The sequence below is a fragment of the Ceratotherium simum genome, chromosome 4 (genome assembly GCF_057802395.1).
Source record: "Ceratotherium simum simum isolate JZ-2026a chromosome 4, ASM5780239v1, whole genome shotgun sequence".
NCBI lineage: Eukaryota > Metazoa > Chordata > Mammalia > Perissodactyla > Rhinocerotidae > Ceratotherium > Ceratotherium simum.
This window is the reverse complement of record NC_141903.1, coordinates 23,156,069-23,183,488: the sequence shown is the minus strand read 5'-3', so window position 1 is coordinate 23,183,488 and position 27,420 is coordinate 23,156,069. Positions and strand designations below refer to the sequence as shown.

The window sequence follows — 27,420 nt, the reverse complement described above, 5'->3', positions numbered from 1 at the left end:
AGAATGTTTTGCCCTTTCTTTACTCCCAGCTCACCTCCAGGGTTGGGGGCAGGGGTGAGGACGGAAGCGCAGGCCCGGGGCTGTGGAGGAGGGGAGAGTCAGCTGGTTGCCACGGTGTGTTTACTCAACTGAGTCCCCTGCCTGGCCCTAGCCTAGCAGCTCTCACCTGCTCAGGTAAAGAGGTAGGGGGAGCCTTGCTCAGCCAATGAACTGCAGTCATTCTCTTAAAGGCACCTAGCGGCTGGCAGGAAAACCAGCCAGGAGACCCGGAGAGCTCCCGAGTGGGTGCCCGGAGGCAGCTGTGCAAGGTAGATGTAAGTAAGCCCTCCAGGGCCACACCGTGACCTGGGGCCTGGTCACTCCGTGTCCTGGAGGGTGCTTTCTTCAGAGAGGCCTCCTTCACCTTTCTCAGAGCCAGCTGTCCAGGAGGCTCCCATGCCTCGCTGCCCTGGCAGACACCCAGGGAGGAAAGGCAGCGTGGCCTTGGCAGCTGCCCGCCAGGAAGGAGTCCACAGGTGCCAGGGAGAAGCCATTTCCCTGTCCTGACCCCCTTCAGCAACCCCGGTGAGTCCTGACACTCTGGGCTTCTTGAACCTCAGCACAGCAGGGTGGTGGGAAGATGCCTCCCCCAAGGGACAGAACCCTTGGGTGCTGGTTCCAGCCCTGCTGTATGACATTGAGCTAGTCCCTCCAGCTCTCTGAGCCTCATGTTCCCCATCTGGGAAAATGAGGAGCTCAAACTTCCACATCAGCTTTCCCCTTTTTATTATTTTCCGCTGTCACCCTCCTTGTTTTGAAAGATTTTTGTCTGCCAAGCTGTACCTGTTACATAATAAGTTGTTAATCGGTTTTTCCACGTCTGTGTTAATTGGGACCCTACGATCGCCAATTCGTGTTTTCTGGTCAGCAAGAGCAAACCATGGCGTTACTACTGAGCTGATGTAAGTTTAACCAAAAGCAAAGAAATGTGGTGTTTTAGTCTGTGACAGCTTATCTAGAGTCAATATTTGATTTTCATTTGGCCTTTTGAAATACAAGAAATAGGCCACTTGTGAGTAATTTGCAGAGAATGGAGGCCGTAGGTGGGAGCCCCTAGATCTCGCTTGCATGGTTTATGAAGGCACCAGGCAGAAATACTGCCTTCACACCTCAAGCCCAGCTTTGGTCTCTACGATACATGGGATGCGTTCTTGAAAGTGGGATCCTTTGGCCTGAAAACTTCCTATATGGGGCTGGACTGCTCCTAGGAGTTCCCACACTGGGTTCATGCCCCTCTGACTGAGGTGGGAATCCTGGATGGGGGAGCCAAGGTTTCCCTCAGGCCTCTACTAGGGGGTGGCGGGGGTGGGGGTGGTGGTGGTGAAGAGTGGGTGGTGGGAACAGGTAGGTGTGAGCGCAGGGCCTGGAGGCAGGAGTATACGGTGGACCAGCTTGTGCTGGGAATCAGAAGACAGGACTAATCGGCACTGATTAGCTCTGTGACTACAGGCAAGTTCACTACCTCTTTTAACCTCAGTTTTCCCAGCTGTAAAATGGGGATTGTAATCTTGGCTATGCTTGCCTACCAGGATTATCCTTAGGCCCAATAAAATAGTGTATTTCATGGAAGCTTAGAGTCCACAAGTTTTAAAATGCATTCCAAATTCAAAGATTGAAAGAAAACATAAACATGCATTTTAGAATCAATGAATGTTTTATAAAATGTGACCTCTGTGATAAAGAATTATCTAGATTATGATGGAATTGTGGCTGCTTGTTAAGTTCTTTTACTTTTTTAAAATACCATTTATTGGGACTTTTTGCAATGTAGACTCATAAAAACAAAAAGCAGGAGAAAACAGCTCACTGAGTCATGGTATTTTCTGATGATCTTGGAACCGAAACTCAGGCCTAGAATGTGGCACTCGTGCATGAGGCAGTATATGTGGTTAGAGCGGGCACTTTGGAGTCGGACCATCTTGGGTTCAAATACAGGCTGTAAGACCTACTGGTGACTTTGGGTGTAAGTCACTTTTCTATGTCTCACTCTCTTCTAGACTCTGAAATGTGGGGGGGGGGGGTCTGTCAAAAGTGCTGGCTAAGTGGTAGCCCATGTTGTCGTTAAGTTGGAGTTCGCCTTAGAACAGGGCCTCAGAACCCACATATGTGCTCCACTAGAGATTCCCGGATCCGGAGGCTTCTGATCCTTGGAGACTCGAGTGGGCTGAATTAACTGATTCAGGGCATGACGCCCGGGTCAGTTTCCCCATCTGTGAAATGGGGTCTCTCACACCCCTGCCACCATCTGGGGCCGCAGGAGGCTCTTGGGAGGCACTGGATGAGCAAGTGCTTGGGAACCAGTCCATTTGCTGAGGGCAGGGGCTGTTGCTGCTCCTTGCTTCAGGGGCCAGTCAAGGTACAGCCCCTTCCATTCAGCCATTTGAGCTTCCTCGCCCTGTTCTCCCCTCTCCTGCAGCTCCCTGCTGAGCAAATCAATCTCAGGGAATGCTGGTTCAAGAGTCATGATGGTGCCCCACCTCCTCCCAGCAAGGCTGCCGGAGAATGCGGTGGAGGGAGAGCTAGAACAGAAGTTTCCCAGGAACAGGACGGGTAGCCGCTCTCGTCCAGGCTTTGGGTAGATGGCACATGAGAGTGTGTATGTACATGCATGTGTGTGCACATGAGCTAAGGAAATGCAAGTTGAAAAATTCTAAGGCTGTGAAGGCCCCCCTGTTAGCCAGCCCCCTTCTCTGGCCAGGCTTCTCTTCTAACCAACACTAGAAGGTTGCAGCTGCACCCCAGGGAAGCTTCCTGAACGTCTTTCCTTGGTAACCAGCCCTGGCATCTCAAAATACTCCCAAGGGTGAATGCAGAAGTGTGAGCAAGTTTGAGGGCCTTGGATATCTGAGTTAGGGTGTCCATGGACACTGAGCACCCAAACCTTGCAGAAAAGTAAGTTTGAGGTGGATGGACTGGGGTGCAGTGGGAGTTGGGGGTTCCTCCAGTCACTAGGAAGCTTACAGGCACTCAGTGGAGGAGCTACATTTATTGAGCACCTACTGTGATCTAATGATTTTGCTGGGGGGTTTCAGTTCATTACCTCATTTAATCCTCACAGTAGCCCATTTTATTATTCCCATTTTACAGATGAGAGCACTGAGGCTCAGAGAGGCTACAAGTCTTGAATAAGATTGCTCAGCTAACAAATGGCAGAACTCTGATTAGAATCTTTGTACATCTAAACCCAGAGCCTGAGCTCTTACCCCTTCCACCAGAAGTTGCAAATTAGACCAAATACTAAAGTCCCCAGAGGCATTTTGTTTGGTCTACACAGTGTTTTGTGTGGTTTTTTTTAACATTTTAAAAATTTAGATGACAACCTTTGAAAATGGGGCTATTTAATACAAAAATCTAGATTCTGACTTCTCTTTAAAAATCAGAAGGAAGATGTAGCACTATCGGTCTGCATTCTCATATGCCAACAATCAGCTTGAACTAATTATCAGCTGCTGTCTTTAACAGGGCATTGTGACCTCTAGTTTGCCACGGTCCCCAGCACTCCCTACTACCCACCCAACTCACTTTGTTTTTTTTTTCTGGGAAAGATTAACCCTGAGCTAACATCTGCTGCCAATCTTCCTCTCTCTGTCCGTTTTTTTTTCCCTGCCCTAAAGCCCCAGTACATAGTTGTATATTCTAATTGTAAGTTCTTATAGTTCTACATGAGCCACCACCACAGCATGGCTACTGACAGACAAGTGGTGTGGTTCCGTGCCCAGGAACTGAACCCACTCCACTGAAGCGGAACATGCCAAACTTTAACCACTAGGCCATCAGGGCTGGCTCCCACTTTCTTGTTTATGATACCAGCCCAGCCCTGCAAGCCTATGGAGACCTGGGCCCTAGTCCTAGCACTTGAACTGGCTATGACTTTAAGTAAATTATGGCATCTGTCTATGGCACCAGGTTAGCTGTAACCTGGGCTAGTTAACACTCTGAAATAACTTCTTAAGTGGCTTTCTATGCTGCTGAGGGGAGAAACCACAAGTCACCAATGTGTCCACATGTTGGCCGCCTGGCTGTGTGTGATCTGAGTCTGTGTAAATTACATCAGGAGTGGCCAGTGTTGTTTACTCTTTGTCATCATCATTCCACTGCACTGCATGTCTGATGTTCCTCGTGACATGAGACATTTGGGGACAGGTAGGGCCTGGACAGTCCTGGAGTGATGCCCATTTCCAACACTTTGGTCAAAGGGTCTGACATCCACACGCCTGTGTTCATCTGTTCCAGGAAGCCTGATTCAGATTTCGGCATCTGAATGTCCTATTCTGACCCCATTTTTGCTATTGGGTGCATGAGAGAAAATCTACAGCCCAGCTGAGAATGTTCTCTCTTTCTCTGTTACACACACACACACACATACACATCTATGGGTCAGAAATAGCTGTGCTTTATAGGTCATCTATCAAGAGTCTTACTTGGGTTTCTGAGATCAGATCTTTAGAGCCATGGACTGGTAGAGATGGAAATGCGTAGATCATCTCGTCCAATAATAGCAAATACATTTCATTTCATTTGCTGATTTCAGTCCATTGGAAGAGTGTTGAAAAGGCTTCTGAAGCTACACAGGGGCACAGAATGATCAAACAATGAGATCTGTCAACAATTTCTACTGTGGGCACGGCACGGGTTGTAGCAGTACTTACGCCAGGAATTACACAGATATGAAAACTGGCCTGGGAAGGGGAGATGACTTGCCCAAAGTCACTCAGCAAGGCAAGGCAGAGTCAGATCCAGAAGCAGGGTCTCTCTCGACCTTGAAGCCACTGTTGCTTCTACTATATTGGCTCAGAGAAGAAAACTGACACTGCGAGGGGAAATGAGAAGCAAGACTAGGACCCAGGAGTCCTGCACCCCCAAGAAGCCTGGCTGGGGTGGGGGTTAAGGAATTCGGTTTTGTCCCACTAGACTGAGCCCTGCCAGCCTGGCCTGCTGGCTCCTGCTCCACTTCTCCGAATCCCTTTGCTCCTGCCCCAGTTTCCTGTCTCATTTTCCTCGGGCTCAGAGAGTATACATTGGAGCATGTGGCCTCCAGGGATGCCAGGCCCTACATACCCTCTTTTGGCTGGCTTCAACAAACACACCAGCCCCCTCTGTTCTGGAAGAGAAGTCCTAGGACAGGGGTTCTTAACCTTATTGATGCCATGGACTCCTCTGGCAATCTGGTGAAGCCTGTGGACCCCTTCTCAGAATGTTTTTAAATGCATAAAACAAAATACATAGGACTACAAAGAAAACCAATCAAACTGAAATACAGTTATCAAGATATTTAAAAAAATTTTTATGATATAATATTATGTACTTCTTTATCAATACATTAAAAATGAAATCTGGCAGCTGATATAATAACTATAATCTGATTTCTTTTGGTGACACAGTCACAGGAGCTGTCAATATTACTGTGGTCACTGCCTACATTAGTAATGCAACAAAGCATTTAACTTGAGTTAGAGGTTAGTGAAAATAAAGATAGAATTTTTTCCATCCAAGTTCAGAGACACCCTAAATTTTCTCTGTGGACCCAGGCTGAGAATCTTTCACTCTAGAATGTTCAGGAAGGAGTCGGCCAGTCCAGTGGTTTGCAAACTATGGGCCATGGAACCCCGGGGTTTCTGGAGTGTTATGGAGGCTGCCAAATGGTAGAGGCATGCAGGATAAGTGTCCAGCCAGATAGGCTCTGAATCCAGCACCTCTGCCTCAGCCTGAGTAGGTTCTTTTTTCAGTTCATTTTGGTGGTTCATGTAAGATTCCTTTGTAAAAAAGAGTTCACCTGTTAGTGTCTGAATGGCAAAGCCAAGGCCGAGAGCAGTGAAGGGTTGCTGGAGGCACACTGCTGTTTGGTGGCAGGGTTGCCTGTGGCTTCCCGGAGGCAGCAGGGGCAGGGGTTGGCAGGGGGTGGAGGAGTGAGGGGCTGGGAGATGGGGAGCAGCGGCCAAGAGTCAGGAGACCTGAATTCAAGGTCCTAGTTCTGCCACTACTACAAGTTTCTCATCTGTAATACAGAGGCAATGATACATGGGTGTTGAGAGGACTAAATGAGAGAAAGTTTTAAGAAATAAATATAAAGAACTATTGAAGAGATATTAATGTATTTGTCTTTACACCTGAGACTGTTTTCTCAGCTCTCTCTTGGGGTCTTGCTCTCCATACAAACTAACCAGTATTCCCTCTATCCCATGACATATAATCCCAGTCGCCCAGCACAGGGATGCAGTCACATTTGTGGTTGAACAGCCAATCGATCAGTCACCCATTCTGCCAGTTGACCTCCTAAAGACCTCCTCTTTGCCGTCCCTACTGACACGTTGTTATCTCTGGCCTGCGTTTCTCTAACAGTCCCCAGTCTCTCTCTCTCTGCTCCAGTCTGCCTTCCATGGAGCCCAAACACGTTCTGACCACGTCCTTCTTCTGCTTCAAGGCCCGTGGTGTCTCCTCACTGCACACAAGGCCAAGTCCAGCCTCCAGAGCACGGCAACCCGGGACCGGCCTCCAGCCTCCCTACACCGGCCCTGTCCCCAGCATCCCTACCTCCTCTTGCAGGGAGGCTGCTGCGCTCCTGTTGCTGGAGTCTTCTCTTCCCTCTGCATGAGCCCAAACAATAGTGCGAGACCTGGGAGCTGTGGGAAGAAGGGACGATTCAGGAAAGTAGGAAAGCCTCTCTCCCAGACGCTGTCGTGGTGGGCAGGGGGAAGCTGAACGTGCAGAGGACTCAGAGGAGCTCTGTTGACGGGGGCAGGGGACAGGTACGGCTCTGCCCTCTGTCTGTGCCAGACACGTTATTTTCTGGAGAGAGCTGGGAGCACGTGTACAGTCGGAGAGAGTCTACCATTTGCTATGCTTATTCGAACCAGAGACAGGAACCAGGTCCCTAGGAACAGAAGACTGCCGAGCGATGAGGAAGTCATAGAATCTCTGATTCTTAGACTCTCAGAGCTAGAAGGGACCGTGTGGATCTTTCCTCTAGTATAACTCCTTTCTGCTTCAGACAGAAAAGTAAAGCCCAGAAAAGGGGAATGACTTGCCCAAGGTCACCCGAGTTTGAGGCAGAGCCTGGACGGGAGCCAACATCTGATTTTCTTGCCAATCTCGGTGTTCTGGGCTCTGGCCTCTGGACTCCCACCGGGAGACTGAGTAGCTGGTTCAGGACTGATTTACCAACAATGGGTTAATGTGTCACTTCTGGGCAATGCAATGCTGGCTCTTACCAGAGGTTGTCAACACCTACACCCATAGGTCCCCAGCTGGGGGACAGTGACAGGTTATAAGTGGCTGAGATAGAGAGCCCTCAAGTGTCAAGTGGCCAGGTGGAGCCTGAGGCAGCCAGAGCCCCCAACTCTGATGGGACAGTCACCTGCAGGCCTCAAACAGCCTCATTAGTTTAGCCCTGGGGGGCATCCATGTGTTATCGTATACCGTGATGGAAAAAGTGGGGAAGCACTGCCTTAACCCCAAAGCACAAGTAATTTTAGGGGTGGTGTGGGCAAAGGTGGGGAGAGAGAGAGTCTGAAGACTCAGGTTCTAGTTCAAACTGTACTGTTGCCTTCTGACTTGTATATTCTAGGGGGAAAATAACAGGAGAAAAAAATAAGAGGTATTATTCATTGAGCCTCGTTTAATCTTTCATACAGCTCTATAAGTAGGTACTATTATCAACTCCATTATACAGACGAGGAAATTGAGTCAGGGAAATTAAGGGACTTAGCCAAGATCCCAGAACTGGGAAGTGGTGGAGCTAGGATTAGAACCTAAATCTGTCTTTCTCTGGATTCTGTGCTCTTAACTACTCTGCCATGTGGACTTGTTTGGGGACTAATGGGAGAGAAAGATTTGGGGTCTTTCAGCCCTGCTCTCCTGACATCAGAGCTGCTGATTCTCCATCCACCCCAGACTACAGGGAGGCCTTCAGCAGGAGGGAAGCAGGCAGTAGGGTCCTAAAGACCCCTAAGAAGTAAGGACTACCCTCTACCTTTGCCTTCATGGGTATGAGATAATCAGCAGGACTTAGGGTGGGTATTTTGCATAAAGAGAACCATGATCCTCCACGAGTAGAGCCCCAGCCCTCGGGGAGGGAAGGTGGTAAGATAACATTGGTTGCTGCACTAGCTCTGAAACTCATAGAAATAAGGCACCTTGTTCACCTTGCTGACGCTCCCTTAAATAATAACTCCTATTTACAGATCCAGTGACTCTGCCAAGTACTCTATACACATTGGCTCACTTTAGTCTTCACAACAGTACTGTCTTGAGTAGCTCCTATTATTATCATCTCCACTTTACCAGGTGAGGAATCTAAAGCTGCAAGAGTTCATGTAAACTGTCCAAGGACACACAGTTAGTAAGTGGCAGAACTGGGATTTAAACTCAGGTCTCCTTGACACTTGACCGTTCTATTATAGTGTAATCTAGCAGAGTGGGGAAAGGCACTGTTCTGGTTCTCGATTCAAGGCCCAGATAGGTCACTAACTTCTTAGTGGGCCTTAGTCAGGAACCTTTGGGAAAGTCTCTGGGTCCAATATCAAGGACTATAGAAAGGTAATTCCTTCTCTGCCTATGGTTTAAGGTTAGGAAAGTGAAAGCAATTTACAAACTGTTATCCATTTATTCAAATGGTATCTATTAAGAACTTAAAGCAAGGGAGGCCCTGGCACTACAGAGAGGAATAAGGCGTGGTTCCTGCCCACTGAAAAATGTAACATAAATGTTAGGTACGCAAGGGTCTTTTACTTTCAATAATTATGGACTGACTTGTTGAAGAACAGCCCTCCCACTGAGAATTGTTAAAAGAGCTGAACAAAATAAATTTGTGTGTGTGTGTGTGTGTGTGTGTGTGTATTTGAAGGCATTAGAGAACTACCAAAGCAAAAAGGGCCTGAGGGGCCAAGTTTCCAGAGATAAGGGAAATGCAGAGAGGTAAGCCCCACATTCAGCTGCCACTTTACCCTTCAGGCATATGCTGTTTCTCAAGAGATGGAGAAGAAGCTGGGCAGAGCATCTAGAGGTGTATGAAGCTAGAGTATAAACATTGGATTTCAGGGTCCACCAAAGAGGAGTGGCCCTGGTAACTCCAGGCTTTCAAATGGAACCCCCAAAGGGCAGTACCCTACAAGTAGAGGTGAATTAGAAATAGACCAGCCCCAACAAAACTGAAGACTAACATCTAATTGATTCAATCCCTTACAGGATTTAGGCTTAAATGCCTGCTAGAAGAAAAAGTAAAAATCTCTCGGAAAGAAGATTATACCTTTCAGGACCTCAAATTTTCCTATAATTTTTTCATACACAATATCTGGCATTCAATCAAAACTTACCTGATGTCTCAGTAGACAAAACCAAATGGCTGAAAACCAAGAGAAAAAATAGGCAATAGAAATAGGCCCACAGAAGATCCAGATATTGGCACTATATGACATGGATTTTAAAAGATATGTGATTCATATATTCAAGAAATCATATGAGAAGATGGAGAGTTTCAGCAGAGAACTAGAATCTATTAAGGAGAATCAAATGAGAATTCTAAGCCTGAGCCTCTAAGCCTCAAGAGGCCTTGCATTTTCAGCACTCACACTTTTGGAACCCAGCTGCCATGTAAAAAAAATTGAGCCTATTCTGCTGGAGACATATGGAGAGAGAGGCACAGCCAACAGGGAGCACCAACCACCTGACAGATGAGTAAGGCAAGGATCTGCCTGGGTCCAACCAGGAGCGAGAAACCACACAGTACTTTGAACACGGAAATTTTAATATAAAGAATTATTTATTATAACACGGGGTTGGAGTAAAAGAGGCTGATTAATAAGAAGTAAAGAGAACTCTGAAGAATATATGAGTAGTAGATATAACGAGCAGCCACTATTCCTAGAGCTGACATAGAGTACCCAAGGAAGAGCCCCCAGGGCTGAGATCCAGATCTCATTGGAGAAAACATGGCCCACTAAATGGCAGAGAAGTTGCCATGGTACCATGCCAGGCCAGTGGACTTCATAGAAATCATCCTCTGAAAGATGCTGGAAATGTGCCTTCTTAGGTACCAGAAAAGCGATTCATAGGGAAATATCTCACCAGAGATACTGTGCTAACAAAATCACTTCATAGGGATTCCTGGGGAAGCTGCTGGCTTCCAGGTGTTGCTGGCTGCTGTGCACTGCAGGAGCCTGATGCTGGAGAATCCATCCACTGCAGGAGCCAGGCATGGGGGAACCACACCCATTGCAGGAGGCTAGTATGCTGGCACACCAAAACCAAGAGGCAAAACCTGTGTTTTACTGTCTCTCCAGCTCCCTTTACTGACAAACCTGAGTATCCTGCCAGCTGGCAAAGGAAAAGGATATTTAAAGGGCCCATATCCATTTACCTAGGGCAGGCAAAAAGGGTAAACAGCACAGGCCACCTTGGACTATGCAGCCCCGGTCAATCTCCATGACTACAACAGCGTGAGTGACCTTAGATGAGACTAGCAGCACTATCTAGCTGAGCTCAGCCAAAATTGCCAACTCTCAGAATTATGAGCAAATAAATGTCACTGTTTTTAAGCCCTAAGTTTTGGGTGGTTTGTTTACACAAAATATTGTAATACCAATGTTGCAAGCAAGCTGGAGTGTATTCCATTTCCCACTCTTCAGACTTTCTTTGTTTATGCTGTTCCCTCTGCCCAAAGTGACATTCTTGGCCCTCTCTGCCTGATGGATGTATTTTCCTGCAACTACTTAATTAATTAGTGTTTTACTGACCTATGGCACATGTGTAGAAAAGTACACAAGTCATAAATGTACAGCTTGATACATTTTCACCAAGTGCTTATGCTGTGTAATCTACAGTCAGATGCTTCCCCCTCCCCCTACCCCATGCTCCTTTCCAGTCACTACCCAACGCCCCATGGGTAAGCACTGTCCTGACTTCTTATACCATGGTTAGTTTTGGCTGGTTTTGTACTTTACATCAATGGATCATACAGTATGTTCTCTTTTGTATCTGGCTTCTTTTGCTCAACATTTTATTTGTGCGATTCATCCCCATTGCTATGTGTAGCTATAGTTTATTTTCATCGCTGTATAACTTTCAATTTTGTGAGTATACCACAATTTATTTATCCATTCTGTTGATGGATATTCAGGTTGTTTCCAGTTTGGGGCTGTTATGAAAAGTGCTGCTTGCATACGCCTTTTGGTGAACATGTGTATGTATGCGTTCCTGTTGGTTATTCTCAGGAGTAGAATTACTGGGTTACGGAGCACTCTTATAGTATATTAAAACTTTTTAAAAATCAAAATATAAAATGACATGCATAAATTAACAACAGCCATGTGAAAGGAGGAAAAAAACCAAACACCTATGCATGGAGTAAAAAAATATTGCAAGAGAAAAATCAAACAAAATGTTGACATGCTTCATGAGGGAGATAGTGATTTTTCCTTTTGATATTCTGTCTTTCCCAATAATTGTGTAAGGATCATATATTACTTTTATAATCAAAAGAAACATTTAAGCCTATTGTTCTCCAAAATCTTGCTCAAATGCCACCTCCTTCCAAGTAGCCTTACCATCGCCAGGTCACCATAGCCAGCCAACGTCTGTCTTCATTTTTACACTGGCTAGGGCAAAGACACACTGCAGTGGGAGCATAGTACATCGCCTAGAGAAGGTGCTCTCAAAACGTCTGGTCCTGTCCTGCAGTCAGAAATTTCAGCGGCAGCTCACATTTCTCAAAAGAGCACTCCAACTAGCCAGTAAGAGAGGCAGGAATATGAACCCAGATTACTGTCTCCATTTTCAACTTGAAAACACCTGATATTGAAAGAGGTTAAGCAACAGGCCCATTGTCACTCAGCAAATCGTTGGTAGAGGCATTCTCAACAGCTCCTTCAAGAAACAGGAGTCTGGTGCAATACATATCATCCACCAAGTATATCTTGAACAGAGCACAGAGGCAGAGGTGGAGACAAAGAAAAAAACGAACGTTTGGAAACCTCAGCTTTGCATTATCGGCTGCGTCACTTTGAGCAAGTTAATTTACCTCTCTAAACTTCAGTCCCCTCTCTGTCACATTGGAGGATGAGACTGGACTAATTTCCGGGATGGCAAATAGGGTTCGACTCTGATCACGTGGCGGTGGCTACCTGAGGGTTACGTTGAGAAAAATTCTGAGGATGAGTCCAGGGTTAGTGGGGAGAGCACTGTGACTGATTAATAATTTCTGCTGTGAGCAGGGGACTTGAAATTGGTGTTATGTTTATTACATATTGATTTGTCTTTCCTGGACAAATTGCTCTTCAAGGTCATTTCCAGCCCTACATTTGGGGTTCCCAGGTTTAGATCTATTCCTGGGTCTGGTGGACATAACTATTCATCCCATCGGCAATCCTCTTAATTCCAAAAGGGAAGGGATTTTAATTATCTTCTAAAACTATGGATTCTGTCTCCAGCAATGTATGTGATATATATTTAAATAATCTGTAAGACTCTCAGAGATCCTTAGAGATGAAAATGTCTAATTACATAATCATAATCATTCTTTTGAGGTAAATCATATTTTACAATAACCATATTCGATGGCCTTGCCTATCTGCACATTGCCGTCCCCTCTGGTTGAAGTTGGTGCTGGAAGGTGGGTGTGTGTCCTGGTTGGTTGTAGTGGGCAGTGAAGTTAGTATATAGATGAAGAGGGTGAATGTCCTGGGTACAGTCCCATGACCCCAGGCCACTAGAGTCCCCAGGATTGACTTATTCATTAGCTCTGCCTGTACCCACCTAGAATGTTATGTGGCTTGGGATTTCTGGAGGGAGATTGACCTTTGTCCTATCTTTGAAACAAATATGCTACAGCCATCAGGAGAGTGGTAGGGGTGCTATTTGAACAATTTAAGTAACATAAATTCTATGTTAGTGGCTGCTGAAGGGATCCACGAACAGGATGACAGGTAAGTATGTCATGTGAGTCTAGCAGAATAGCCAGGCTATCAATAACACAGGCTTTGGAATCAGACTGCTGTGAGTTTGAACATAGCTCTGACATTTTTAAATGAGTTTGCACCCATTACTCAACCTCTGTTTTCTCATCTGCAGAATAGGTTTAATAATAGTACCTACTTCAAAGGGTTATTGTATGAGATAATTCATGAAAAGGACGAGTGTCTGGCACAGATTAAGCTTGCCCTACATAGGAAATATTATTATCTTAAAATTACTTATTAGCAGTGATTTCTTTTTCTTTTGTGTGTGTGTGTGTGTGTGTGTGTGTGTGTGTGAGGAAGATCAGCCCTGAGCTAACATCCATGCTAATCCTCCTCTTTTTGCTGAGGAAGACCGGCTCTGAGCTAACATCTATTGCCAATCCTCCTCCTTTTTTTTTCCCCCAAAGCCCCAGTAGATAGCTGTATGTCATAGTTGCACATCCTTCTAGTTGCTGTATGTGGGACGCAGCCTCAGCATGGCCGGAGAAGCGGTGTGTCGTTGTGCACCTGGGATCCGAACCCAGGCCGCCAGTAGCAGAGCACGCGCACTTAACCGCTAAGCCACGGGGCCGGCCCCAGCAGTGATTTCTAATTACAAATAAAATAAAACCGCAAAAATAAGAATTCAACGTATGTAAATTTTATAGACATCAACACAGGGGCTGAAATGGTGAAGTTTTTGTTGTTGTTTTAGTAAGTAACAAAATACTCCTTTAAAAAAGTTAGAAAATACAGATTGGCAAAAAGAACAAAATCAATACTCAGAAATAACCACTGCTTATCTTTTGGTGTATGTCCTAATGATAATAATGTATATATATTAGAACAGAAAAGGACATTTGACAAAAATAGGATCATCCTGGACAGTCTGTTTTTCAAGGAGTGAAGGGAAGTCTACAGGAAAATGTATTGGTTTTTTTGTTTGTTCTTTTTTGTTGTTGTAATAAAAGACATCTAACATAAAATTTACCATTTTTAAGTGTGCAGTTCAGTAGTGTTAAGTATATTGATGTTGCTGTAAACTGAATTTTTTCATCTTGCAAATCTGAAGTTCTATACTCATTAAACAACTCCCCCTTTCCCCCTTCCTCCAGCCCCTGGCACCACCATCTACTTTCTGTTTCTATGAATTTGACTACTTTATATACCTCATATAAGTAGCATCATGCAGTATCTATTGTTTTATGACTGGCTTATTTGACTTAGCATAATGTCCTCAAGGTTCATCCATGTTGTAGCATGTGGCAGAATTTCCTTCCTTTCTAAAGCTGAATAATATTCTATTGCGTGTATAGACCACATTTGTTTATGCATTCATCCATTGATGGACATCTGGGTTGTTTCTACCTCTTGGCTATTGTGAATATTGCTGCTGTGAACGTGGGAGTGCTAATATCTCTTCAAGACCCTGCTTTCAATTCCTTTGGATATATACCCAGAAGTAGGATTGCTGGATCATATGGTAGTTCTATTTTTAATTTTTTGAGGAAGCGACATACTGTTTTCCATAGCAGTTGCACCATTTTACATTCCCACCAACAGTGTACAAGAGTTCCAATTTCTCCACACCCTTGCCAACACTTGTTCTTTTCTTTTCTTTCTTTTTTTCTTGTTTTTTTTTGATAGTAGCCAATCCTAACAGGTGTGAGGTGAACAAAGGTATTGTTTTAACACAGTTCTAGGGGGAGTGTTTAAAATCCTCAAAAGAACAAACCCTTTTGATACCAAGAAGCATGGAATCTTCCTTTTTATATATAAATGACTAACAAACTGTTCTGAAAGTTATCAAAGTTAATCTCAGTAAACATATTCTGCTTTGTGGATTAGCGTCCCCCCCACCTCCATCACTCCAAATTTTGGGGTGTTTACTTACCAAAGGACAATTATTAGTAGGTCAACCCTTGGTACTTGCTGCTTCCTTCTCAAAAAGCAAGCTAACTCCAAACGTCTCTGTCTTTGATCTCCTCCAGGTTTTTATCTCTTCTCCCTTCCCTGGTTCTCTTCTTGAATGAGGTGTTCTCCATTGTTCCAGCTTTCTGGCTCTGCTCTGACCTCCTTCCCCTCAGCCCTCCCCCTCAGAGGCCATGAAATTCCCCTGATTCACTCACATGCTGGGTCCCAGGAACTCGCAGATTCTTGTCTCCAGCTCCAGGCCCTCAGTTAACCTGTTCCAGGAACCTGCTCAGGGAGCTCTGTGTGTGTGTGTGTGTGTGTGTGTGTGTGTGTGGTGTGATACTACAAGCTGCCATTCTCTTAGCAGTCTTAGTTCCCACATGTGCAATATCCCCCTATTGTGGAGATACATTCTTTTTCTCATAAGCTGACCCCTACCCGCCAGCCAGCATCTAATCTGGACCCTCTGAAGAAACGGGGCTGTTACAACACCCGAAGAAACACTGTCTGAGAGACTATGCTGACTCCAATGTGCTGCCTTCCTGAGAGCTTTTCCTGAGCCCTTTAGAATATACCTTATTTTTGTCCTAAATGCCGACCTTAGACGCTGACCCCCTCATGAAATAGGACTCTGCCATACCGTTTTATCATTTTTTAATTGAGTTAAACTTTAAACAATGTGCTGTACAGATTTTAAGTGTGCAGTTCAATGAGTTTTGACAAACGTAAACCCCTGTGAACTACAAGATTTTGATACACAATAGCTAATTTAGAGAAACCGCAAGATTCCATAGACCTGCTGGCAAGAGTATGGAGTCTGGACTCAAGAGACCCGGTTACCTAGTCAAGCCTCTGCCATTAACCAGCTGTATGATTTGGGCAAGTGCCGTCCCCTCTCTGGGCCCGGGTTTCTGGTCTGTACAATGAGAAGGGTAACTCCAGGAGCTCCTCCAGCTGTGGGTCCACACGACATGACAAGTACTGAGCAAAGGTCACACAAGACTTCCCGAAAGTATGCAGAGCTACTGTGTTCTGTGGACATTTGCAAAGCGAATGCACCTCACCTGGATCCTTCCAGTCAAACTCCCGAAGAGGAGAAACTGAAGAAATAATCAATAATTTTAACAATAAACAAAGATGGCAGAAATCAGCCAAACCAAGCCCTGCATCCTGTAGGAATGTACCAAATGCTTGTAAATAAACACTTCTCAAATTTGTTTGTTCCGGTACATTAATGAAAGAAAATTCAGAAGGGATTAGCTTCAAATTCACTACAAGTACCAAAAACACAGTGCTTGCCAAATAGGTTGAGTTTAGCTGTTTTGCTGTTTGGAAGCTAATGTGCGTTGTTAAAAGAGGAAAGGGCTTCCCCAACAGAATAAGATGAATCCCTCACAATTTTGTAGCCTTTTCTCCTTTTCAAGGCCTCCTTGTCCGTTTCTCATTTGGTCTACACATCAGCTCTATGGCAGGAAGCGGGACAGGGGTCATTCTCTCTCCTTTTTTCAGGTGAGGGTCCTGAGGCCTGGAAAGATGACATGAATATTCTCAATTCCCAGTGAGCCCACCCCTCTGAATTCTCAGCCCTGTGTCTTTGGGCTGAGCCCCACTGTCTCTTTTGCAAACCAACCAGCTCACCTAGAGAACAGAGTCCAAGAAGATCTAAAAACAATAATAATAAGAACACTCATAGGTGGCAGCTAACAGTAACAGGCATTTACTGCCCTCCCACTAGGTATTAACTCTTGTAATTCTCCCAACAGCCCAACAAGGGTTCTCCCTGTTTTATGGAAAAGGAAATGGAGGCACAGAGAGGGTTCACAGCTTGCTCAAGCTCACACAGCAAGTAGGTTGCAGAGCTGGGATTCCACCCAGGCCCTTCGCTATATGCTGCTGATTAAAGAACTTCCTAAACAAAGCCGATCATTGGCGAGATGAGCAGCCCTGAGAGGCGGTTGAGGCCCCATTCTGCACACTTCAAATGAAGTCAAGGTGATGATGATCAGTACCGAACAACGTTTAGAGGGCAGCTAGGCTTAAGACAGAGGTCCGGACCAAGCATCCTAGAAGGTTCCTTCTAACCAGAGATTATAGGAGTTGGTGAAATCTCTCAAAGATTCCAGTCTTTCAGTTCAGGACAGTGACAAGTCCTCGCAGCCCCTGGGCTTCCAGATTGAACATCCTTTCGTAGCCCGTCCTGCCTGCTAACCATCCTCTCCTCGTGGGCACTGGATCAGTGAGCTGGGAGAACAGGTGGCTGTGCGTGGATCATCCTGGAAATCTGACAGTGTGGTCCTCAGCCCAGGGACTGGAAGGGAGGGACAGCAGAACGCTAAATTACAGGATGTGTGCTGTGTGACTAAATCAGTGCACAGTGTGCAGTGCTGTGGAGATGCAACACGCCAGGCTCACTCCCCAGCCTGAGGCCCAGATGTTAGTCACAGAACCACAGTCAGAGTGCCAAGTGCTCTCAGCAGCACCTCATCCAACCACTGCATTTCACATGTGGGGCTACAGAGGCCCAGAGAGGGGAAGCAAATTGCCAGAGGCTACACAGCATTTATTCAAGAAAATATTAAGTGCCTCCTGTGCCAAGCACTGTGCTTGGGACTGGGAATACTAAGGGTGAACAAAATAGCCACAAGTTCCAGTCTCACAGAGTTTATACATTAGTAGAGGAAATGGACAAAAAGCAGGTAAACATGTAAAATCAGAGATTGTGATCTGTGCTACAAAGAACATGGAGTACTCCAGCCAAGTTGGTCAAGGGAGGTCTCTCTGAGAAGGGGCCATTTAAGCTGAGGCTTGAAGGAGGAAAAGTGTATGGTGTTTGTGTGTGTGTGTGTGTGTGTGTGTGTGTGTGTGTGTGTGTTGGGGGGATGTGTTCCAGGTGGTGGGAACTCTGTGCCCTAGAGCCCCCAGGCTGGGATGAGGTCCATGTGTTTGAGGAGCTGGCACATGACGAGGACAGGGGAGAGGAGCAGAGAGGGGACGTCGGAAGTGGATGGAGTCTGGAGCACAGGTCGTCCTGTGGGCGGAGGGGAGAAGAGGTCTGGAGTTTATTCTCCTTGCAACACGAAGTTATTGGAGGGTTTTTTGCAGGAGAGTGGCAGACCTGCTATAACATTCCTGCTTTTCCCGGGTGATGGGCTCCCTGGGAGCCCTATCACCTTAGGGGCTTGTAGAAAACATACCAGGCAGTGCCACCCACACAAAACGAGCCTGGCTACTCCTTGTCTTTATCAGTGATCTCTGTGCACTTTACCCACATTAGGGAATTAGGCCACTCACATTATTTGATGCTCCCTCTTCCTACCATGTGTCACAGATCTAGAGACTCAAGTGCTGTGGGACTCCATGGGAATTGGCAAACCTCTCTGATCCAGTGCCTGTTGCTGGGACAGGCAGTCAGGCAGCCTCATCAGCTTGCCACAGCCTTTCCCCACTTCATTCCTGTTACCAGCACTCATCCTCTTTGCCACAGAGGTATGAAACGTTAAAAACTGTTATCAAGACTGCTAGGATGGGAAGAAACTTCCAGAACATGCACACTCTTTTAAAAATGGGAAAACTGAAGTCCAGAGAAGAAGAGAGAATTTTCTATGTTCCATAGGAAGTAGCAGTAGAGCCAGAACTGGAAGGCAGACCTCTTCCTACATCCCGCCCATCTGGTATAGCCCCAGCAAAAGGGAGGCGCCTTGGCACACCTGAGTCAGTGTTTCTCAAAGGGGGTTCCACGGAATACCAGTCTCAGATTTGCCCTATATCACATGAGTTTGGGGAATGCTGCAATCACTACCTCCTTCTTAGAGATTCACCATGAATGGTAAAGGCCCTGAGACCTCCTACAGCAAAACATTCACTTAACATTGCTTAACCCAGTTTCCCCAAATGATTAGAGGATGCAATCCATCTTGGTGGACTATCTATTCACATTCTGGGGAATACTCCTTGGGAAGTGCCACCCTGAGAACAAATCCCCTGTCCACAGCCCCTGCCATTATCTCATTATTATTCTTGCTATTGTTATCTTTGAGGGCAGAGGCCATTGCTCACACTTGGGCTCATGTGATCACGTCTCCCTCTAGGTGCCTCGCACAGTGCTGAGTCCTCAGGGATGATGACACAGATCAATTAACCAACAAACACTGACAATGCCTGTTGACTGGATCTTCTGACTCTCATGGCCTCATCTGAGATAAAGGGTAGCTCCTGTCTTTCCTCTCCTCTCCTCACCAAGGAAGAGGCCTGGGGAAGCCTTGGCAGGGAAACTCGTCAACATCCCTGAAGGTCACCAAATGCTAAAGCAATCTGCCCTACTCCCTGCCCTTCCTTTGAATCTGGACAAATCCCACTCCCCATTGTTACATCCTAACTCAAGTACAGCCACCTCCAGGAAGGCTTCCCTGACTACCTCTTCCCTGTCCCTCTGGCCTGTGCTCCTCTCTGCCTCCCCTTTAGTCTCCTGAACTTGTCTGTATCATGTGTTTAGTGACTGACATGGCATCAGCCTGTGCAGGGATCTAAATGAGGGTAGTTGGCTGGGAGTAACAAACACCAGAGGAGGGGTGGGGCCTGGGGCTCACCAGAGGAGGGGTGTGCTGGGTCCATCTAATCACAGTTAAGTTCAATTAAAAAAAAATACTGTGTGGGCCAAATAAAACATGCCTGTGGGCTGAAATTGGCCAGAGGGCTGCCAGTTTGCAACAGCTAGAATATGATTTCGAGGGAGAAGGCATTATTGCATTTGGAATCTTTAGAAGTCCTGGACCTGCCACCAGTTAGCATTGTGACTCCTGATAAACACCTCATCTTTCTGAGCCTCAGTTTCCTCATCTATACATTAGGGTAACACTCGTTCTGTTTCCTTCGTGGGATTTGAAGAATGTTTCTCTTGACTCTATGCCAACGATCACTACCCACTTTATAACAAGAGTGGACATTTATTCAGCCCTTACTGTTTGTCAGGCACTGTTCTAAACGCTTCACATGTATTAACTCACTTACTCTTCACAATAACTCTAAGAGGTAGGTGCTGTTATCATCTCGATTGTACAGATGAGAAAACCGAGGCAGAGAGGGACGAAGGAACTTGCCCAAGGTTACAGAGCTGGTGGGAGGCAGCACTGGGACTATAAAACCCTTTCACAAATACTGGTTCATTTAATGTTCTCAAAGGCTTAATGAATTTTATCACGCAAGTATTTCCCTTTCCCGTATTTTATAGATGAAAACACTGAAGCTCAGAGAAGTGAAGTAGCTTGCCTGATGTCACAAAGCTAGGAAGTGGGCAAATCTGAGCTTGAACCCAACTCTTTTGACCCCAAACCCTTTGCCCTTTTTTCTGCGCCATAGGTAAAGGACAGGCGAGTGGTCTGTGACGAGAACAGTGTGCTGGTGTAGGGTGTTTTGTTCCCCAGGACAGAGAACACGTCTCGCTCTTTATGTTTCCATCCCAGTCCCTAGGTCAGGGCCCTTCTGTCCTGGAGCTCAGTGCTTGTGGCTAGTTATGGTCACGTTGCCAGGAAAACTGCCTCCTGCCTTCATTGTGGCTGCTGATTTGCACTTGTCTCCATGAACTTGGATGTTTCTTGACCCCGGAATGTTTAAACGTGGTTACCTGTGTCTGTCTAACTGGGGGCGGGTCGGGGGGAGTTGCATTCTCTGTGTGTGTTTTCTGTGTCTCTTGTGGTGTGGTATAGGGGTCTGGAATGGAAGGGGTGAGACCTAGGGTTCTGATCTTGATTCTGCTGCCCTGCCATCCTGGAGCAAGTCACTGAACTTCTGTGGGGCTCAGTTCTTTAGCTGTCAACTGGGGACAATCATGTCTGTCCTGGTTCCATGAAAGCCCTTTGGGAAATGCAGTGTAATACACATAGAAGGTGGGCTGCTGTGAGATGAGGCATACCATACGTGCTCAATAGATGACACTGTGACTGCAAGGAGGGGATTTGACATGATGTGGAGACATCGCTCATAATACAGAGTTAAGGGTGGGGAAAAAGCAAAAAATAAAACTGCTGAATGTGCAACAGGATCTCAATTATGTAAAATATACAGAGAAAAAAGACTAGAAGAAAATGCACCAAGATGTTGCCAGTGATTGCCTCTGGGTTGTGGGCTTATATGTAAGTTTTGCTTTGCTAGACTTAAAAAATTTTTCTGTTTGCTAAAGTTAGCACACTTCGTTTTTATATTTTATCATTTAAAAGTATATATATATAATTTGTGTATATAAATTTATTATAATATATTATATACATTATTTATCATATATTATATACATCACATATTATATACATATATAATATATAAAATATATCTTTTATAAATATAAATATATAAAATTTAGCACTTGACCCTTGACAGTGTTGCTCTAGTTACCAAAACATTGACGGGATCAGGTGTGATCCTGCATTCATTCATTCATTCATTCCTTTGTCAGGAAAACAGACTGAGGGCCTGCTGTGTACAAGGAATCAGTGATGATTACTACAGGGGACACTAAGAAGGATGGGGCACAGTCCCTGCCTTCAAGAAACACATTATAATCTAGATAGAAGATCAGGCATACCCATAAGTAACCACAACTGAGAGTAGAAAGAAAGTAAAAAATACTATATGCTTTAGGAATATTGCCACTAGGAGTTAAGAGTGGGGAGAAAACTACTCTAGCTGTGGAGATTAATCAAGATTTTGTGAAGAAGCTGTCACTTTGTGCTGAGCCTTTAAGGACAAGTAATTCTGGACAAGGGGAAATGGAAAGGCATTATTGGCAATAATAAAGTAATGAAAGGTAATATTTACTCAGCACATACTATGTACCAGGCATTGTGCTATTAAATTACATACATTATCTCATTTAAGGCTCACTGAAGCTCTCTGGAGGTAAGTAGTATTACTATCCTCAATTTACAGATGGGGAAACGGAGGCTTAGAGAGAGGTTAAATGTTTGCCCAAAGTCACTAGATGGTTGAGCTGGGATTCACACTCAGGACGTCACTATGAACAGCTATGTCACAGGGAGAGAAATAACATGAGTTGAGGCAGGAAAACATGGGGTCAAGGGCAGATTAGACAGGGAGCTTCCTGAAGGCGAGGAAGATGTATGTCTTGCTCACCTCTCCATGTCCAGGGCCTGGGCAGTGCCTGGCACACTGTAAGTTGTTTAATAAATATCTGTCAAATGTAAGAAACGGTGAGTGATCCACTGTTGCTGGAGTGTGGGCTGGAAGGTAGCAGGACAGGAAGGGGTGTGAATGTAGAGATTTTAAGCAGAGATAGGGCCCATCAAAGTCCATCAAAGAGTCAGAGAGCTGGCTCAGGCAATGCAGTAGGCTTCGGTAGGCTTTGTCGCAGGGAGGGGAACAATTGGTGGGGAAGCCCACTGTGAGACAGATTTGAGAAGTGCAGGAAGGCCAGGGAGGGTAGTGGGGCTAGGGGAAGAGGCTGCATACGTAGAATGGAGGAGGAAGAGGCTGCGATGGTGCCTGTCTAACTCAGAGTGGTGAATGTGTTAATTCTCTATCAGACCTTCTTCCTTGCAAATCCATCCTTCTCTTTTATCAACCCCCTGGGGCGGCTTGGGCTGCCTCTGAGCCTACTTCCTCATCTGTAAAATGGGGATAATCATGCTTACAGAAAAGGGTTGCCCTGGGACTTAACCAGGTATTATGAGGACAGTCAGTACCCTATCCTACTCCTTACCCCCAACCCCTTACACGTTAACTATTGTTTGCATCTACTTCACAAGAGGAGATGGAGGCTGAGCCTCCTCCCGTGAAGTGAAGGAAATTTCTTGGCATGTGCCAGAAGGCCCGAGAGTCATCAGGGTTTGGAAAAACACTCCCCAGCTGGCACTGTTTGTTTTGGCCAAGGTCCCTCCCTTGCTAACTCTGTCCACTCCTCCATGTCAGTATAAAGAGGCCTCACCACGCCCGGGAGCCCCTGATATCAGAGGAAGATAAGTGATACAGCCCACATTCTTCCAGAAACACAGTCCTTTGGAAAATCAAACTCAACGAGGAATAAAACTGCACAACCAAGTGTATTACATTTACCTTCCTAATAAGCACAGATAACTCAAGGGACCATCCCCCCCTTTTACCTATGCCCCCCAGAAAGAATAGTTTCATGGAGATTGTATCTTTCTTCACACTCATAAGTTAGGTGGGCAGGTATTATGCTTCCCATTTTGTGAATGATGAAATGGAAGCCCAAGAAGGAGGCTGCCCAAAGTCTTTCAGCAAAGCCAGAGATGGCACCCTCGTTATAAACCAGGTCTCCTGGCTCTCTAGTTCCTTATTTGGCCTCCTCTGTCTCTCTTTAAGAAGTTGTGAGCACCAGGAGCAAACAAGCACATAATTAATTACAAATAGGTATTTGGACCCACATTATAATTTTTATTTTTTAAGTTTGATTTTCTCACTCTATGTGTCTTCGAGTTTTAAGCACATGATGTGTTGAAGCCCTGGGCACAGTGCAAGTTAGTCTGATCCTTGTCTCTTTTTGCCTAAAGCCTATCTTGTCTTACCTCTTTTTTTGGCCTGAGGTCACCTATGGCTTAATTACTTGGTCTCCCCAATTAGAGTTTACCTTTTGGAGAGACTGGATTCAACTTTTTTAGTATCTTCCCTAGGCCTGTGTATTTGATGGGTTCTCCATAAATACCTGTGGATATGGCAATGGAGGGAAGAGAGGCAGGCCTTACAGTATGGTGTGGTGGGTAAGAACAAGGTCTAGAGAGTTAGACTGCTCTGAAAAGGCCCACTCTGACAGTTAGGGGCTGCCTGTGACCCCAGGCACCCACCTCACTTTCTTTTCTGAACTTCAATTGCTTTCCTTTGTAATTCATGATAATAACAGCTCAGGGCCTAGCCTGGTACCTCGCACATGGCAGGGACTCAATAGATATTTGCGGAAAGAATTAATACCTATCTCATTGGGTTATTTTGAGGATTAAATGAGATAGTAAATGTCAAGTATTTCTCACAAAACCTAGCATATAGTAGCTACTCAATAAAAGTAGCTAAGCTTAACTATTTGGTCATTATTAATATTTAGAACTGAACACATGCATATGGAATGCCATAGTGGGTCAGGAATGAAATAAACCTGAATCCAAATCCAAGTTCCATTGTTTTATGTAGAAAAAGCAACTGGATTTGGGATCAGGAGATTCAAGTATGAGACCTGGCTCTGCCTTGAAGAAGCTGTGTGACCGTGATTAAGTAACTTCACTTCTCTGAACCTCACTGTCCTCATCTGCAAAACAAGGAGCTTGAATAATCATTAAGATTCCTTTTTCCAGCTCTAACAGCCTCAGGTCTTATGCAGGTCTCTTACCTTCTCTGGCCCCAGTTTGCCCATCTGTAAAATGGCACACTGGTGTTTAGGAGCCCCTCTCTGGGGCAGGGCAGGGCAGGCCCAGGGTGTGCAGATCCCAGTGCTCCTCCAGCCTCCATCAGCAGGGCCTGGTGGTGCTTGTTCAGCTCAGACTGCTGGGTAGGGTGAACCAGTTACATGTCCACACAGAGCCCTGGTCCCCTCACAAGTTGTATGGGGGCACCTCTGCCTTCTACCTTCAATTACAGGAATACAGAAAAGAATGACCAACAATGACCATTATGTCCCCTATTAACAAAGTTCAGAGAAGGTCCAGTGTGAATAATCTCTTCAGGAAATATTTATCAATACATGTAATAAAAAATAGTGCATTCCAGTGGCAAGGTACAATAATTTACCATCTGATTAGGAGTGTATATAACACAATTATGAAGAATCCTGCTTAAATCCATTGAGATCCCCTTAGTCATTACCTTCCTTCGTACCTCTTTTGAAGCACTGGCCTCAGCCTCTGTAATTTACACACGACTTTGACTAACATTGTCTCACCTGACTCCACAAAAGCTGGAAGGGTAGAAGCAAGGCAGGCATAATTTACCCCCATTTTTGCACTAGGAAAGGGGGCCCAGGGAAGTGTGCAGAGCTGGCCAGGTGCGGAGGCTGACTTACAAAATACAGAAATGTTGGGACTAGACATCAGATTGCCTGGCTGTCCCCACCAGCACCTCTCCCCAGTAGTCCTGGTTATGACAACCCTACAACCAGCCTTGCCCTGTAGGGCAGTTTCAAGAGGCTTTCCAGTAAGTCCTCTCCTCTATCCAGCAGGTCGTGTGTTCTAATCCTTGCTCTGGAGATGGACAACATTCCAGGCTGTTATGTCTTGAGCAGGTGGGATCACAGCCAGTCAGAGGCTAGGACTTCTCCAAGTGCAGTGTGGGACCACCTGGTGGGTAAGCACCCAGGGGGCTTGTTAGACATGCAGATTTCTGGGTCCAGTCCCAGAAGTGCCTGATTCCAAATGCTTTGGAATCTGTGCTCAAGGTTTTCCCTCATTCAAACTAAAGTAGCTGATCTAGTCTAACCTATTACTGTAGTACTTACTGTCTTCCTAGATACTAGACAAACACTTGCTTATCACTTAGTTGATTGTCTCTTTCTCCATCTTAGAATGTAAATTTCATGAGGACAGGGACCTTGTTAACCTGGTTTATTGCCAAATCCCACCCCCTCGCCCTGCTTCCTGGAATCCTGCAGGCCCCCGTGGTCAGTAAATATTTACTGAACTGAATCTGCACTAAAGTTTGAAATCACTGTCATACACCACTCCTTCATTTTACAATAGGGAAACTGAGGCCCATTGAGGAAGCCACGGCTGCAGAGTGCGTAAGGGGCAGGGCCAGGGCCAGGATAAAATCTGAGATATCCGGAGTCCCAATCCGGTGTTGGTTCAACTCTGCCCAAAGCAACTCTTCAGAAAAAACGAAATCCACTTGTAAGAAAAGATATTTCCTGCCCATAAACACTCGGTTTCGGGGGGCTTGGCCGGACTGGGGGCTGTTGGTAATTCCGTACCCACTTCCTAGGAGCCCGCTGCCCCTAAGGGTTAAGGGCCCAACTTCCGGGCCGGGCGTCGAACACATCTCCGGTCAGTGTGCGGGCCGGGGCCGGCGGGGAGGAGCCGAGCACAACCCGCGGAGGTGAGGGCGGCTCGCCCAAGGTCACCCGGGCGGGGCCTGGAGGGGCCAGGCCCGCAGGGCGCCAGGGAGCTGGTGGCGTCGGCGCGTCCTTGGGGTGGATGGGCACCCCCTCCATCATCCTGTATATGGGGGGTGGCATTAATGGCTCCTTCTCCCGAATCTAGCTCACCCAACCTCAAGAGCGCGAGCAGGCCCGGCCGGCCGCGTGGCTCGTTCCCATGTGCTCCACCTGCGACCGCTCTCACGCGCTGGCCCTTTAAGACACCTCCCCCTCTTTACCCCCCCATCTCTCATGCCCCCCTCATCGCCCCCGCCTCCCGAATTGCATCAGGCACGTGCTCGCCCCCGTCCGGTCTGAGCACCCCTCACCCCCCAGCCCGGGAGATGCTCCGAGGAATCGGAGGCGAGGGGCGGGGCGAGGGGCGGGACCGCGAGACCGTGCGCGCGCGCTCCCGCCGCCTTCGCCCGCCCGCCCGTCGCCAGGGGCCGACCAGCGGGCGCGCCCCCGCGGCGCCGTCCCCTCCCGTCGCCCGCCGCGTCGCGAGGCGCGCGCCCGCCCGCCGCCTGCCGCGGATCGCGTGGTCTGCTCGGCTCGCCGCGCCGCTCCCCCGTCCGTCCATATTGCTGCAGCCCCCGAGCCGGGAAGCCCGGGCCGCCCCCGGGGCGGGGGGGCGGGAGGGACGGGACGAGAAGCCTGCCAGGCTCGGGGTGGGGGCGCCTTGCGAGGAACGGGCGGGGGGGGACGCGCGCCGAGGAGGCCTGGACCGCAGAGTGGGGGGCCTTCCTCCCCCCCCCCGCCCCGCCAGCGGGCCTCGGATCTACGGCGGCTGCATCCGACCGAGAGGGGGGCCGCGCCTAGCGTGAACCCCGACCGTTCTCCGCAGGGACTGGGCCCCAGCGCCCCGGAGGAAGGCGTCGCGGGCGCTCTGAGAGCCAAGTTCGAGGCGGGGGAGGCAGCCTCGGGCGCGCCCGGCTTCTCCGGGGGGGCGGGCGCGCAGATGGCCACTCAGGTGGAGCCGCTGCTGCCGGGGGGCGCCCCGCTCCTGCAGGCCGAAGAACACGGGGGGCTGGTGAGGAAGAAGCCGCCGCCGCCGCCCGAGGGCAAGGGCGAGCCCGGGGCGAACGACGTCGGAGGGGGGGAGCCGGACGGCGGCGCCCGGAGACCTCGGCCGCCCTGCGTCAAGCCACACAAGGAGGGCATCGGGCAGCTGGAGCGCGAGAGCCCGCGGCCGCCGCAGCCGCCCGGCGCCGAGAGCCTGGCCGTCAGCGACGGGGAGGAGGGCGGCGGCGAGCCGGGCGCTGGCGGAGGAGCGGCCGGAGCCGCGGGCGCCGGGCGCCGAGACTTCGTGGAGGCCCCTCCGCCCAAGGTGAACCCGTGGACTAAGAACGCGCTGCCGCCGGTCCTGGCCACGGTGAACGGACAGTCCCCTCCAGGTGGGTCTCCCTGCTTGTTATCCTGCTTGCGGGGGCCTCTTCCGGGGACATGGGTGTCCCC

The 27,420-nt window shown here is 47.4% G+C and overlaps 1 protein-coding gene across 7 annotated transcripts in view; it reads left to right on the top strand.

Annotated features, from left to right (window-relative positions):
• Nucleotides 1-441: 441 nt before the first annotated feature.
• LARP1 (La ribonucleoprotein 1, translational regulator) overlaps nt 442-27,420 on the top strand; it is an 81,707-nt gene continuing 54,728 nt past the window's right edge. For 3 of the 7 annotated variants that reach the window (XM_014786149.2, XM_014786148.2, XM_004428610.3), the window contains exon 1: nt 26,666-27,359. In XM_014786149.2, the coding sequence (XP_014641635.1) occupies nt 26,924-27,359 (436 nt within the window). In that variant the 5' untranslated portion in view covers nt 26,666-26,923. Of the gene's footprint in view, nt 565-26,468; nt 27,360-27,420 lie in introns of those variants that run through there. The other 4 variants (XM_087429513.1, XM_087429514.1, XM_087429511.1 and 1 more) reach the window with 4 other exon arrangements.